General features: G+C 51.4%; 1 protein-coding gene across 1 annotated transcript in view; it reads right to left on the reverse strand.

Annotated features, from left to right (window-relative positions):
* Window positions 1-16720, reverse strand: part of CLPB (caseinolytic mitochondrial matrix peptidase chaperone subunit B) — a 144881-nt gene that overhangs the window by 76263 nt on the left and 51898 nt on the right. The window contains exon 6 of the mRNA XM_038765061.1: window positions 2757-2885. Within this exon, the coding sequence (XP_038620989.1) occupies window positions 2757-2885 (129 nt within the window). The remainder of the gene's footprint in view (window positions 1-2756; window positions 2886-16720) is intronic.

Below are 16720 nucleotides of genomic sequence, written 5' to 3' on the forward strand. Positions count from 1 at the left end.
CCCCCCGAGAGACAGGCAATGTGTCACTTGTGCATTCCCTTCCAGGGCTTAGTAATGATAATAATAATAATAATAATAATAATAATAATAATAATAATAAGGCGCTTACTATATGCCAGGCACTGTTCTAAGCACTGGGGTAGATATGAAATAACTGGGTTGGACAATTGGACACATGGGGCTCACACTCTTAATCTCCATTTTACAGATAATAATAATAATAATGATGGTATTTGTTAAGCGCTTACTATGTGCAAAGCTCTGTTCTAAGCGCTGGGGAGGTTACAAGATGATCAGGTTGTCCCATGGGGGGCTCACAGTTTTAATTCCCATTTTACAGATGAGGTAACTGAGGCACAGAGAAGTGAAGTGACTTGCCCAAAGTCACACAGCTGACAGTTGGCGGAGCCGGTATTTGAACCCATGACCTCTGACTCCAAAGCCCGGGCTCTTTCAACTGAACCACGCTGCTTCTCTTCATCTCTCAGATGAGGGACCTGAGGCACAGAAATTAAGTGACTTGCCCAAGGTCATACAGCCGACAAGTGACAGAGCCCGGATAAGAACCCATGACCGTCTGACTCCCAGTCCTGTGCTCTATCCACTAAAGCATGCTGTTTCTGTGCAATGCTCTGCACACAAAATAAGTGTTTAATAAATACTATTACTACTATTTATACTCTGCCGCTTCCTCTCTCTGTAGCTTATTTTACTGTCTGCCTCTCTGGCTAGGTTGTAATTACCTTCTGGCTGGGGATCATGTCTATTTACCCTGTTGCACTGTACTCTCCCAAGAGTTTAATTTAGTGCTCTGCCCAGAGTAAGTGCTCAGTAAATACCACTGATTGATTGAGGCGGGATGGCCAGCAGGTCACATGAGGAGGGTGTGCCACCGCCGGACACCTCCTCCACCTCTGCTCTTTGGGGAGCGGACCATCGGGATCCGCCCAGGTCCGAGGACAGGCTCAACACCCCTAGGATTCCCAGGAATCCCGTTCAGAGCAACATGACAGCACTGTGGACGTTCTGGCCATAGCCACCGCTATGCTGAGCTTGGCTGGGGGAGGCATTCAGAGGAAGATGCTAAACTGCAGCAGCCCTCTGAACAAGGTCCAGGGTCAGCGACTCTCTGTAGGCAACTGGTCCATTCATTCATTCATTCATTCATTCAATTTAATCGTATTTATTGAGTGCTTACTGTGTGCAGAGTCCTGTACTAAACCACAGGCCCGCCCTGGCTACTCCCCTGGGGCGTGTCAGCCCAGGCGGGAACCTTGACGGGCAGGGCCGGGCTCACGGTCCGCTGGACACACACACCCAGCCGGGCCATGTGGGGTCGGGAACAGGCCGGGAAAGGGGAGATGAGGTCAGGAGGGGAAGGCAGACTGTGGTCAGGCACGGGGCCTCTCTCCCAGCAGGGATAGAATAACAGGCACTTGTTTAAGCAGCCGAGATGGAGACGGGAGAGTTAATGGCTTTGGCCTGGGGGGGCTGCGCGGTCAGCCGGGAGGAAGGGTTGGGGAGTGTAAATGGACACTCTGTTAAAAAGGCAGGTGGAGGGAAGGGGTGGGGGGAGGCGGAGAGGAGGAGGAAGAGGAGGCGGGATGGGGTCTGTTCCATGTCAGCACACAGGAAACACCCTACCCCATCGTGTCAATGGGGCCAACCGCACAGTGAAATTATCTTCACAAAAGGCCCAGGATGGACGCTATTTAAAAGGTGTTCGATCCCTGCCCGGGAGATCTGGGAGCTCCGTCAAGCAAAGCTGCGCTCTGCCTTCACGTCGGCTAGCGGTGTTGCGGGGATGTGCCTGAGTGGCAGGCGCCGGACCCCGGGACGGAGGGATAATGCCCCGAGGGAGGGGCGGGGAGGCGACAGTGTCAATTAGAGCCAAGAAAACCCCACTGAGCAGAAAAGGGAACATGTTAAGCGATCTGACCCCCACCTCCGGCAGGCCGGCACCCCGAGAGCCAAAGGCTTTGTCCGAGGAGAACAATGCTCGGCCCCGACCCCGGTTCCCACTCCGGCAGCTGCCCACGGAGGGGCAGAATGGTCTCCCGATGCCCTGGAGGCTCTCGGGAGGTCAATCAATCGTATTTATTGAGCGCTTACTGTGTGCAGAGCACTGTACTAAGCAGAGAGCACTCTACCGGAGCCGACTCTGGCCGCTGGCCGGAACGGACCTGGGCAGGCCCAATCCAAAGCCCTCCCTGGCACGATCACCGGAGCTTTGGGCCCTGCTTCCTCTTTCTGTCACTGAAGCTGGAAGCAGACCCTGTGACTTGTCCTCGCCCCTTGCCAGAAGCATTCCAGGCAGAACATGCCTGCATAGGCTCACCCAGCTGCCCCCTGGAACTCTGTCATCCCTTCCCTTTTACTAGACTATGAGCTCGTTGCGGGCAGGGAATGTCACTGTTAACTGTTGTACTGTACTTTCCCAAGCACTTAGTTCAGTGCTCTGCATACAGTAAGCACTTTATAAACACAACTGAATGAATGAACTAGAAGAACCAACTGCACCCTGCTCTCCCTCTACTCCCGAGAAGGACTCCCTCTTCCAAGCCCTGCCCTCAACCACCTCTCAGGGCTGGGACAGCCTCCCACTCCTCCTTTCAAGTACAGTCACTGGTCTCCTCCTCCTTCTCCTCATCCTCCAAGAAGTCTTCCCTGACAACATCCCCTTCCCCGAATCGGTCCAGATCCCCCGTTCTGGCCCAGCACACAACCGAGCCGTTGCCCTGGCCGCCTGGCCTCACCTCCCTCCAGTAGCTCCCTGACGGTCCGGTAGTCATCGGCGAGGACGGCGTAGTGCAGAGCCGTGCAGCCCCTGAAGCTGGCCCGGTTGTTCAGGCGGTTGTTGAAGTCGTCTTCCCGGGTCACTAGGACTGGGGTGGGGTCGGGGGGTGGGGGGGGGAACAGAGAAACAAAGCAAACCCATCAGGCACCTTGGAATCGAGGCGATCTCTCTGCACAGCGACTTGTCTCTTTATGCAGGGAAAATGTTGTACAGTCAAAACTCAGACCTCTCAAGGGGCTCTCCGGTCGACCTGTAGAAACTACCGTCCCGGCCTCTTGTGGGGAACGGGCCTCCGCCCCCACACCAACCAGGGTACAGGCTAATTAAAAGTGGGGCCAGTGCCACCCCAGCAAGTATGAGAGGGTGCGTGTCCCCTGCTTCTTGGGCCTTGCCCTAGAAGTTGGGGTAGAAATCCAAATTGCCCAGGAAGATCTGTCGGGTGCCCATCGGGGGCGGAGGGGAAGGATGGGGACTCCTGCCCGTTCGGGGCGGGGGTGGGGCCGCCTGTTCTGGGTCATTGCAGTTTTTATTAGTTTTGGTCCAGCAGGTGGGTTTCGGGGTCACTGCTCCCACCGTGACCCTGGAGGCGGGTCTCCTGTGGTCTGCCCAGAGAGGGGGGGCAGTGGGGTTGGATGTTGGGGACACCTGCACATTTGAAGACCTAGCTTTTCTGGAGAGGGAGCTTCTCCTGCATCATATCCACAGTCTGCCTCCTTCGCTCTTGTTCATGAACCACAGAGTACAGTGCTCAATAAATACGACTGAATGAAGGAATGAATGAGCACTGCTGGCGGAAATCTAGATATCACGCCGACCTCATCCACTTCAAGTTTTTCCTTACATGCTTTAACTCTGCCTGACAAAATTATTTCTCCATCTTTATTGACACCCATGCCCATTGCCTTCACTAACTTCCTCCTCAAGCCGCCTGTCCCTCCGCCAACCCCAATCTTTGCCCCTGATTACCTGGCCATCTACTTTATTTAGAAGACTGAAACTATCGGGTGTGATCTCCCTAAAATATTCCCTGCCCCTCTCCAGTCTCTCCCCCAACCTGCCCCTTTTTCAATTTTCCCATCTTTCCCAGCAGTATCAAGAGATCTCCTGCCTTCTCTCAAAATCCACTCCCTCCACCTGCCCATCCGATCCCATCCCTTCGCACCTTACCAAAACACTTGTCCCCTCCCTTCTCCCTTCCCTAACTGACATTTTCAACTGCTCCAAGTAGCCCAATGGCTTCTTCCCCACTGCTTACAAAAATGTCCATGTGTCCCCATCCCCTTCTTTGACCCCATCTCCCTCTTACCATTCCTCTCCAAACTCCCTGAATGAGTTGTCTGTACCCGCTGTCTTGACCCCCTCCAATTTGGCTTCTGTCCCCTTTGCTCCATAGAGACCACCTTATCAAAGGTCACCAATGATCTCCTTCTTGCTAAATCCAAAAGCCTCAATCAGCTGTCTCTGACACTGTCAACCACCCCCTTCTCCGGGAAACGTTATCCTACCTCAGTTTCCCTGACTCTGTTCTGGTTCGCCTCATTTCTCTCACCGTTCATTCTCAGTCTCCTTCGTGGGCTCCTCCTCTGCCACGCACCCCAGAACTGTGGGGTCCTTCAAGATTCAGTTCTGGGTCCCCTTCTATTCTCCATCTACACCCACACCCTTGAAGAACTCATTCACCCCCAAGGCTTCAACTACCACCTTTACACAATGACACCCAAATCTACCTCTCCAGCCCTGATCTCTCTCCCTCCTGCAGTCTCGCGTTTCTTCCTGCCTTCAAGACATCTCTACTCGGATGTCCCACCATTACCTCAAACTTAACATGTCTAAAACAGAACTCCTTAACTATCCACCCAAACCCTGTCCTTCCCCTGACTTTCCCATCTTTGTAGACATCGCCACCATCCTTCCTGTCTCAAGCCCATAATCTTGGCATTATCCTTAACTCCTATCATTCAACCCACGAAATTAATCCATTACTAAATCCCGTCAGCTCAACCTTCAGGACATAGCCAAAATCTGCCCTTTTCTCTTCATACGCACTGCTACCATGTTAGTCCAAGTTCTTATCCTTAAGTGACTCGCCCAAGGTCATGCAGCAGACAAATGGCAGCAAACCTTGTGATTCCCAGGCCCGTGCCCTATCCCTATGCCGTACTGCTTATCTGTCGACGGTTATCGATTGACCTCTGCTATGTACTGAGCGCTCGCTTGCTTTGTGGAGAGCCCCGTACAAAACGCTCGGGAGGGTACACTCCAACATAGTTGGTAGATGGGACCCCTGCCCGCAAGGAGTTTAGAGGAGGAGTTGGGCGTTAAAAACAGATTATTGGATTGGTTTCATCACACCCCATGGACAAACATTTTTAGTCAATGCCTGCCAATGACAAAGGAAGAAATCATCTTTAGGAGGTGTGAAGATGGAGCCATCTAGTCTCGGCTGGCTACCGCTTCAGCAGAACCCTTTCATTTTGGCCTCATGATGGCTTCTGCTTAGTTACTTGGTTTTATGAAGCAAAATTGGATCTCGCCCCTGCAGTACTGGGGAACATCCAGCTCCTCAATTTTACTCGCTTTTGGCCCACTACACATCCGCCATACACCCCCTGGCCTGGAATGCCCCTCCTCCCCACATCTGCCAAGCTAGCTCTCTTCCTCCCTTCAAGGCCCTACTGAGAGCTCACCTCCTCCAGGAGGCCTTCCCAGACTGAGCCCCCTCCTTCCTCTCCCCCTCCTCCCCCTCTCCCGCCTTACCTCCTTCCTTTCCCCACAGCACCTGTATATATGCATATATGTTTGTACATATTCATTACTCTATTTACTTATTTTACTTGTACATATCTATTCTATTTATTTTATTTTGTTAATATGTTTTGTTTTGTTCTCTGTCACCCCCTTCTAGACTGTGAGCCCACTGTTGGGTAGGGACTGTCTCTATGTGTTGCCAACTTGTACTTCCTAAGTGCTTAGTACAGTGCTCTGCACACAGTAAGCGCTCAATAAATACCATTGATTGATTGATTACGTATCAGCCTCCTTGCTGACCTCCTTGCCTCCCGTTTCTCCCCACTCCAGTCCATTCTTCACTCCGCTGCCCCGATCTCTTTTCTATAAAAATAAATGTTCAGGCCAGGTTTCCCTTCTCCTCAAGAGCCTCCAGTGGCTGCCCATCCACCTCCATATCAAACAAAAACTCCTTACCAACAGCTTTAAAGCAATCACCTGGCCTCCTCCTACCTTATCTCAGTACTCTCCTACCACAACCCAGCTCATACCCTTCACTCCTCTAAAGACAACCTTCTTACTCTACCTCAATCTCCCCTACCTTGTGGCTGACCTCTCGCCCAAGTCCTGCTTGTAATACTCTCCCTCCTATCTGATACACAATTACCCTCCCCACCTTCAAAGCCTTACTGAAGGCACATCTCCTCTAAGAGGCCTTCCCTCTTCTCCCACTCCCTTTTACGTCACCCTGACTTGCTCCCTTTAATAATAACAATAATAATAATAATGGTATTTGTTAAGCACTTACTATGTGCAAAGCACTGTTCTAAGCGCTGGGGGGATACAAGGTGACCAGGTTGTCCCACGTGGGGCTCACAGTCTTAATCCCCATTTTACAGATGAGGGAACTGAGGCACAGAGAAGTTAAGTGACTTGCCCAAAGTCACACAGCTGACAATTGGCAGAGCTGGGATTTGAACCCATGACCTCTGACTCCAAAGCCCGGGCTCTTTCCACTGAGACATGCTGCTTCTCTAATTCATCTTTATTCTTCTTTATTCATCCCCCCTCCCAGCTCCACAGTACTTATGTACATATCTGTCATTTATTTATTTATATTAATGTTTGTCTCCCCCTCTAGATTGTAAGTTTGCTGTGCGCCGGCAATGTGTCTTTTATATTGCTATACTGTACGCTATCCAGCACTTAGTACAGTGCTTTGCAAACAGTAAGTGCTCAATAAATACAACTGACTGAAGCTGGGAACCGCTGGGTTTCGATATGGATTTACCTGGCCCTCTGCACTGGGCACTAACAGTAATAATCACTGTGGTATTTGTTAAGTGCTTACTGCATTCATTCATTCATTTAATCATATTTATTGAGCGCTTACTGTGTGCAGAGCACTGTACTAAGCCCTTGGGAAGTACAAGTTGTACCGAGTGCTGGGGTAGACACAAGATAATCAAGGTTGGACACCAGCTCTGTGCCGCATGGGGCTCACAGTCTAAAGGGAAGGGAGAACAGTAGTGAATCCTCAATTTACAGATGAGGAAAGTTCATCATCATCATCATCATCAATCGTATTTATTGAGCGCTTACTATGTGCAGAGCACTGACTGTACTAAGCACTTGGGAAGTACAAATTAGCAACATATACAGACAGTCCCTACCCAACAGTGGGCTCACAGTCTAAAAGGCTCACAGTCTAAGTTTAATGTCTTGCCCGTGGTCACAGAGCAGTAAGTGGCAGAGTTGGGATTAGAACCCAGGTCCTCTGACTTTCACACCCGTGTTCTTTCCACTATGCCACACTGCTTCCCTGGTTCTTCACTGGGCTGGTCTCAAGGGCAGAAGTGGATCTAAGGGAGAACTTTGGGGAAGGGGGTCATTCCTTCTTGTCTGAACTCAGGCTCCTGGGGCTGCCCTGTCCTCTGCAAGGGCACTAAGGCTGATACTGGCTGGCACACCATCCACCTGGGCAGACCTCAAGGTGGGCAGCCAGAAGCCAGCACCACCCTGCCTCCCTCTGCCCGGGAACTCACTGCCCCAGGATCCCTCCGAGGCAGAGAACATCCTCTTCTTGGGGCCTGCCATAGCAGCCTCCTCATCCCTCCGTAGTCTTTTCATTCATTCATTCAATCGTCTTTATTGAGGGCTTACTGTGTGCAGAGCACTGTACTAAGCACTTGGGAAGTACAAGTTGGCAACAGATAGAGACGGTCCCTACCCAACAGTGGGCTCACAGTCTTGAAGATAATAATAATAGTAATAATGATGGCATTTATTAACCACTTATTATGAGCAAAGCACTGTGGAGGTTACAAGGTGATCAGGTTGTCCCATGGTGGGCTCACAGTCTTAATCCCCATTTTACAGATGAGGGAACTGAGGCCCAGAGAAGCTAAGTGACTTGCCCAAAGTCACACAGCTGACAACTGGAGGAGCCGGAATTTGAACCCACAACCTCTGACTCCAAAGCCCAAGCTCTTTCCACTGAGCCACGCTGCTTCTCTTTTGGAAGACTTCTGTTGCCAACTTGTACTTCCCAAGTGCTTAGTACAGTGCTCTGCACACAGTAAGCGCTCAATAAATATGATTGAATGAATGAATGAATGAAGAACTGAGTGCTGGGGCTGGAGGCATGTGGGCTAAGTGAAGAGCCTGTTTCCAGCATCGAGGATGGGGAGGGACTGCCCCAAGGCGGGGTCCTGGGAGCTGCTCCCCTACAGCTGTAATCTATTTATATATCTGTAATTTATTCATTTGAATTGATGTCTGTCTCCCCCACTCTAGACCGTAAGCTCAGAGTGGGCAGGGACTATGTCTGTTCATTGTTATATTGTACTCTTTCAACACTGTTGACACCGTTGGCTCTACTGCACTTCTCTGGCTCTCAAACAAACCCAACAGAGCATAATGATAATAATAATAATAGCATCTGTTAAGCACTTACTATGTGCCAAGCACTGTTCTAAGCGCTGGGGGAGATACAAGGTAATCAGGTTGTCCCAGATGGGGCTTACAGTCTTAATCCCCATTTTACAGATGAGGTAACTGAGGCCCAGAGAAGTTAAGTGACTTGCCCGAAGTCACACAGCTGACAAGTGGTGAAGCCGGGATTAGAACCCACAACCTCCGACTCCCAAGCCCGGGCTCTTTCCACTGAGCCACGCTGCTTCTCACTCAAACCCACAGCAGCCGATGGCTAGGAAGCACTGGCCTTCCTAGCAGTTACGCCAATTGACTGTATTTATTGAGCCATAATTAGAGTCATAATTAGAACCCAGGTCTCTCCGACTCTCAGGCCCATACTCTATCCACTATGACACACTGCTTCAAATATAAAATAAATTACAGGCAGGGGGAAGCAACTGCATATAAGGACATGTACATAAGTGCTGTGGGGCTGGGGTACAGATTATCAGAGTACTCAGGGAATACAGGTTCAAGTTCATGGGCGACAGAAGGGAGGGCAGATCGGGTGGGGAAATGAGGGCTTAGTCAGGGAAGACTTCTTGGAAATGTGACTTGAAGGTGCAGCGACTGGTGGTCTACAGATATGAAGGGAAGGGAGTTCCAGGACAGAGGGAGGGAATAAAATAACCAGACAGAATTGAGGTACAGTGCGTAGGTAGGTGTTAGATGAGTGAAGTGTGTAGGCTGGGCTGTAGTAGGAGATCAGTGAAGCTAGGTAGGAGGGCGAGAGTAGACTGAGTCCCTTAAAATGCTGGGCTCAACCCAACAGGCTTGGGTCATCTTTTGAAGAAAAAGAGAAAAAAGGTATTTGTTAAGCGCTTACTTATGTTCCAGGACTATACTAAGTGCTGGGATAGATACAAGCTAATCAAGCTGGATCCAATCCATGTCTCACAGTCTTAATCCCCATTCTACAGATGAGGTGACCGAGGTAAAGAGAAGTTAATGGACTTGCCCACAGTCACAGGGTAGACAGGTGGTGGAGCCAGGATTAGAACCCAGGTCCTTCCTGTGCTCTATCCACTAGGCCATCTTGCTTCTCGTGAGCACACCTGACCAAGCGTGGCTCAGTGGAAAGAGCATGGGCTTTGGAGTCAGAGGTCATGGGACAACTTGATCACCTGTATCCCCCCCAGTGCTTAGAACAGTGTTCTGCACATAGTAAGTGCTTAACAAATGCCATTATTATTATTATTATTATTATTAACTCATGACAGAGGGGCAGCACCCATGACCTTTCACTCACTCCCCATTCTGCTGTGGGACCTGCAGGGCCTCAGTCTACCTGTTTCTCCATCGGGTGCTGTTGGGATGGAAGAAAGAAAAGACATAAACCCCTGCCCTTGAGGAGATGACAGTCAGATGGGGGCAATGGACAGACAAAGGCCCAAAGACGATAAGAAGTATGCAAAAGACGCATAGAAACCACCAAAAGATACATAAACACAAGTCACGAGGAACCCTCAATGTGCAATTTGCAGAGAGCCACAGTCAAGCAAGGTTAACCTGGGAGGTCTTCCTGGAGGCATTGTAAATCTATAAGCATGGAGGCTGGACACCAGCCTTAGAGAAGCAGCATGGTGTAGTGGATGAAGTACAGACCCACAAGTCAGGAGGTCATGGGTTCCAACCCCAGCTCTGCCACTTGTCTGCTGTGTGATCTTGGGCAAGTCACTTTACTTCTCTGTGCCTCAGTTACTTCAGCTGTAAAATGGGGACTGAGTCTCTGAGCCCTACATGGGACAGAATTGTATCCAACTTCATTCGTTTGTAACCATCCCAGCGCTTAGTACAGTGCCTGGCACACAGTAAGCGCTTAACAAATACTACAATTATTATTATTACACCAAGGAGTCGCCCTCCTGAAGAGAACAAAGATGGGGAGGCCCAATGGTCCAATTAGTCATTGTGGCACCAGGAAGTTTGCCTGTCAGCTCGAGGCTTGGGCTGCACAGAGATCTCTGGAGGACCAGGCTCCCAGCAGCTCCCAGCCAATAATAACTGTGGTATTTGTTAAGTGCTTATTATGTGCCAGGCACTATACTAAGCACTGGGGTGAATACAAGCAAACAGGATTGGACAGAGTCCATGTCCCACATGGGGCTCACAATCTTAATCCCCATTTTACAGATGAGGTAACTGAGGCACAGAGCAGTGAAGTGACTTGCCCAAGGTGACATAGCAGACAAGTGGCGGAGTCACGATTAGAACCTATGGCCTTCTGACTCCCAGACGTTTGCTTTACCCACTAGGCCAAGCCAAACCCTCAGTGGGCCTCCAGCAGGATCCTAACGGGCCCAAGCAGCTCTCAACATACCCACTGCAGGCACAAAGCAGACCCCACCTAGTCCCCAGTGGCTCCCAACAGACCCTTCTGCAGGTTCCTAGCAGCCCTCAGAAGCCCCCAAAAGACCATCAGCAGGCCCCCAGCCAGCTCCCGAAAGCTCCCTCCCATCGTTTCCAATCTGCTTCCCCAGGCCCATTTTTCAGGAGCTGAGTGGAAATTCGCAGCCGGGGACGATTGCTGCTACCCTCAATTGCACTCCCAGCCAGCCGGAACTGGGGCCTGGGTCGATGGTAACGCTATTTGACTGCCTCGGGCTCGGTACAAATCCCCTAGGCTGGAGTGTCACCCTTGACCTCTCCATCAAACCTCTCCGACCGGGCCCCTTCCCTGGCCTCGCCTGGGGCCAGAGAGCGCGGCTGGAGAGAGGTGGGGCGGTGGGAGGAGAGAGGGCAGTTGTGTCAGGTCCGGGCCAGCTCCTCTCGGGCAGCTGTCCTGGCTGCATGGAGAACTGGGGGCTTGATCCTCTGGGGGCCGGTGAAGGAGGTGCTGGTTTGCCTTCCCGCAGCTGGTTTGACTGCAGCATTGCCAGGTTGGGAGGCTGAGTCAGGCCCATGTCATTCTCTCCCTTCTTCACACTGAGCACGGCCTGAAATCCCTTTCCCTGAGAAAGCTCGGGGAGACCGCGGCCTCTGCTGCCCCTGGGGAGTGGGAGAAGGGAAAGGAGCAGATCAGAACCGTGAAGCCACGGTAACAGGTGGCTGGGTGGCTCAGGAAGCTAGGAGGTTGGTGGGGGTGAAGCTTGGGGGAGCCAGGATGAATGGAGGGAAGCTTAGAGGCCCCAAAATACAGTCCGGCCTCTATCTCTGGCTCCGGCCCAGCCCCCAGTTGCCAAGCACTGAACTCGTAAGCCTTGGCTCCTTCCATCTCTAACTCCGCCGCCCAGGAGCAGCACCTGTATTCTGCCAAGAAGGAGTGCGATCATCTCTCCTCCGTCCCCAGCCCTGGTGGGAGGCCCTCGCAGGGGGCACTGACTACAGGGGCAGACAGGCTGGCAGCCCCAGCTCCTTCACTGCTCGCTGGGCTGCAAGCCTGGAAGCACCTGGGAGTGAGGGAGTCTCTGGCTCGAGGGTGCCTGAGGAAGGAAGGTAAACTAGGTTCAGCATGGGCACGGGCAAGGCCTCTGGGGGGGCCCTGCAGAGAGGGGCAGGGGGAACACCCTAGCCCCGCATGAGGACATGTGGGCTCGGCCCACCCCGCTGGCCACCCAATCCCAAGGCCCGTGGCTGTTCTGGGTCCAGCCCGCCGGCCAGAGGGCCGGAAAGAGCTTCCTCAATCCAGGGAAGGGCCATCTGTCCTTCTCAGGGGGAAATCCCTTCCCAGGGGTTAGTCTGGTCACTCCGGCTCAGGAGCTTTGGTCTGGTCATCAACAGTGTCCTGCTGAGTCACCAGGCAAGGCCTCCTGGGCCCCTCGCCGCCGCTGGCAGTGGGAAATGGCTCCCCTCTGGGCTCTGACCCCAGCGAGACCAAGTTCACCTGCAGCTCTGACCCCCGACTGCCCCCTTAACCCATCACCGATGAGGAAACCCTAGGGCCGGCAGGATAACGCCCCCACCCAACCTGAAGCCTTCTACCTTGTTTTGGTCCTCCCCTGCACCCAGCACCTAACCACTTCATCGCTGTGCTGACACAACCCCTACCCTGAGAGAACCCGCACTATCCCCACTTTCCCTAAGACCAGGCCTGGGGAACTTAGCCCACTCCTACTCACTCCCAACCAATCAATCAATGGTAGCTCTTGAACACTTACTGTACTAAGTGCTTGGGAGAGAAGCAGTGAAAACAGCCCGGGCCTGGGACTCAGACGACCTGGAATATAATCCCAGCTTCACCACTCGCCTGCTGTGTGACCTTGGTCAAGTCACTTAATTTCTCTGGGCCTCAGTTTCCTTATCTGCACAATGGGCATTCAATCAATGTCTGTTTCCCCATCCTACTTAAAACTGTGAGCCCGAAGAGAGACAGGAACTGTGCCCGACCTGATTATCTTGTATCTCCCCCAGGGCTAAGTAAAGTGCTTGGCACAGAGCAAGACTTAAGGAATATTATTATTACTATTATTATTATTACTACAACTGTATGAAAACACGCATTCCCTGCCTTCCAGCAGCATATGACCCAGTGCGGGAGAGACAGAAACCAAAATTCTGGACAGACAGTGAAGGCCAGAGGAAGAACAAGTCTGAAGCAGACAGCGGGGGCAAACACAAAAGATTGAAACAGCTGAACAAATGACTGACTGTACGGATGAATATCCAAATCATCTAGAGATAAAACCATCCACCGGGACCCGGGTAAGGAGAGGCCTGAAGTACACCCGATGGGCTACTGGCAGGAGGTGGGTTGATATGACTGGCGCGATCACTGGATCGGGGAAGGCTTCCTGGAGGAAGTTCCCCTGGGAGGGGACAGCAGGTCAGACCGGCCTGGGAAGCACCCAACAAACGAGCCCGGAGCAGCCCGGACGCGGTCCTGGACATCTGGTGGATCCGGACCAAGTTGGTCCCTGTGTGTGCTCGGAGTTTCCCACACCTTCCTGCAAAGCGTCCCGCCTTCCAAAGATGTTAAAGAGTTGCCATAAAAAGCAAATACAAAATGCTGTAATTAATAGCCAATTCCAAGCCAACCCAGCATCTCTACTAATAAACCTCAACACTTGCAAAAAGAACAATAAATTCTACACCTCTCCTTTCTGGGGAGGCTTTTTTTTATATCCTCCGTGCATGTGAGTGTGCGAGAGTGTGTGCGCGCCTGTTTGTGTGTGTGTGTATGTGTGTGTGTGTATATAAAACATATATATATATATATTTATTCTTCTTTATTTCCCATCTAGGGAGGGGCAGAATAATGAACTGCGTGCGTCAGGGAAGATGAATCTGAGCTACTAGGGAGCAGTGCAGTAAAAAGATTAAAGTGTTATTATTGTGAGTTTCTTTCCCCCCATGGTCCGTTGTGACAGCTTGGCCGTCATCTGTAAAAAATGTCTCAGTGAGAGATAATCATCGGAAACTCAATAAAGCGTCAGGGGAAGCCTCATCCACCATCAATCACTGGGTGCCTGGAAAATTTCAGCCCTCTGTCTCCCCTTCCTGCTATCCATATAAATGTCGGTAATATATTTTGTGTGCTGTGTGGGACGGAGTCCCTGATTTGGAAGTTTTTATGAAAAAATATTTTTACACAAAATATGTAAATTGGCTGAAAAAGGCCCCACAAAACAAAGTGGGTTCTGCTTCCTCCTCGTTTTTGATTTTTATAAATGCAACAGAATTTATTCTTTTTAATAAAACATGTCAAGTCTAAAATTAATGCGCCTGGCCTTTTCTCCCCCGGCCCCCCCTACCAAAAAATATTGGTTTGAAGGGCTGAAGAGAGATGAAAACAATTAACTTTATTGGCTGATCTATTCTGTCTTAAATAAAGTCTGCTCTCAGGCAGGCGGGCTCGGCGGTCCTCGGCTCATATTTTCCTGTTGTTTCGGACCTGTCCGTCGTCCCCCTCGCCCGTCCTTGCCAGCGAGGGCTCCTTCGCCGGCTCCAGCTCCCATCCCGCCCCCTCCAACACCCCCCACGCTGCACCGTGGCCCGGGGCCTCTGTCGCTTGGGTCCCACTGGCCCTCTGGCCGCCAGGCCCAAGCTGACTGTGAGCCCGCTTGTTGGGTAGGGACCGTCTCTATATGTTGCCAACTTGTACTTCCCAAGCGCTTAGTACAGTGCTCTGCACACAGTAAGCGCTCAGTAAATACGATTGAATGAATGATTGAATGACTCACCAAGCACTGGGTATGTCTTCCCCTGCCCTCCCTGGCTCTGGGAATAAGGCCAGGAAAGGAACGTTCTACCCGCCGGGAAATGCCCAACTTCTGAGCTCCACCTCCATTCGATCCTCATCCCTCCCCGTGGGGAAAGGGAGCTCCTTCTGGGACCAGGCCGCAGGGCCTTTGGGACAGAAGCAGCAGGAGCTGGAGGGAGGGGACTGACCTTGAAATGGAGCAAGGCGTGCCTGGCCCTGTCTGCAAGAGAGAATCAGGAATCAGGGCTGGGTCGCCCGCAGAGAATGAGTGCCCTGACTTCTCTTCCCTTGCCTCATCACAATCCCTCCCTGCTCCCTAATGCTCAGGGGACCGGCACTGGGAAAGGCCCCCGGAGACCCCGGTCAAATCCCACCCTGATCAAACGACAATGGTTCTGCACTGATGGTTAAGCTCCTTCTGAGGACTAGGAGACCCCCTGCCTCCTCCGCTCAGCGTCCCGGATACTGCTGCTTTCCGCTCCCCGCGAACCACAGCCACAGGGTGGTTGAGGATCTGGAGAGATTATCTAAGCCACCTCCCTGTCCATGGGCAGGACAGCTCCCAACCCAGCCCACATAGAGTCTCTCCTCTTCTCTCTGCTCTCCAGGGAGGAGATTCCAGATTTCACAAGTCTTCCTCTGCAGCAAGGACTGTCTAACCTAAATCCCTGCTGCTGTACCTTAAACCCAGTTTGAACTGCAGCTAAGACTTTTTTTTTGTTCTCAATAGAGAGAGAGACAGCAGCCTGGATCAAAACGCTTCTTAGGTCCCTGGGCTACCTCTTTTCTTGACTGCTCATCCCAATGCCCGCCCCCGCTTTCCTTTAAGTCAATCGATCAATTAATGGTCTTCATTGAACACTTACTGTGTGCAGAGTACTATAATAATAATAATAGCATTTATTAAGCGCTTACTATGTGCAAAGTACTGTTCTAAGCGCTGAAGCATTATTCTAGGCACTATACTAAGCACTTGTGAGAGTACAACATAACAGAGTTGGTGGACCAGTTTCCTGCCCATGACGACCTTACAGTCTCAAGAATCCCATTTTACGGAAATGTTGCATCCACCTGGCAGCCAGAGAGATGGCAAAAAGAAGGGATGGCCCCCAGGCCCCAACAACCCCGGCACACTTTTCCCTCAAGAGGGATCAGGGCTGCTTGCCGAATCTTTTCCCTGGAGGTGGCATCAGCAAAGTAGGCTTCGGAGCCTCGGGGCTAGAAGGTTCAGTGAGGGCAAGCCGGTCACAGAGGCCTTCAGGCAGAATGAGAAGCAGTACGGCCTTCTGGAAAGAGCACAGGCCGGATAGTCACAGGACGTGGGTTCGAATCTCAGCACTGCCACATGTTTATTGGGTGACTTTGGGCAAGTCACTTCACTTTTCTGGGCCTCAGTTACCTCATCTGTAAAATGGGAATTAACACTCTGAGCCCCGTGTCAAGTGGGACAAGGACTATATCCAACCTAATTATCTTGTTCCTACCCCAGAGCTTAGTTCAGTGTCTGGTGTGTAGTAAGTGCTTCATTAAAAAAAAAAAAAAATAAGTAGTCAATATCACGGGTTTTTACAAGCTCCTTGAGAGAGGGAGAGCAGCTGACCACTCCTCCCTGTCCCTTGCCCCCATCTGGATAACTAACGGCCCCTCCCTGTCCCCTGCTCCATAAGGCTAACTGACTGCCCCTCCCTGTCCATTACACCATAGGCTAATAAGCATTTCTCCCTGTCCCCTGCCTGGGCTGGGAGTGTGGCCTTCCCTCTTTGCTTACTGCCCCAGCCCCCAAAGACACTCAGCAAGCCCAAGGGCAGAGGCGGGGAACATGGGTCTCCCGGCAATTAGAAAGCCAAGCCCAGAAGTTCAAAGGGGCACCCAGCAAAATAGATAAATGAATCTGACCTATCGCTGCAGAGTGAATAAATACCATTCAAGTCCTGAAAGCTGCAGCAGCAGCAAATCTTCTGGGGGTCGAGGGTTTAAAAAAGATCATTTTCATGTTGGAGGGTTTAAAAAAAATCATTTTCAGGACAAATTAATCAGCACCATCACCAGGCTCGATTACCAACACCTGGGGATGGGGTGGG

This window comes from Tachyglossus aculeatus, chromosome 2 (genome assembly GCF_015852505.1).
Source record: "Tachyglossus aculeatus isolate mTacAcu1 chromosome 2, mTacAcu1.pri, whole genome shotgun sequence".
In the NCBI taxonomy this organism is placed as follows: Eukaryota; Metazoa; Chordata; class Mammalia; order Monotremata; family Tachyglossidae; genus Tachyglossus; species Tachyglossus aculeatus.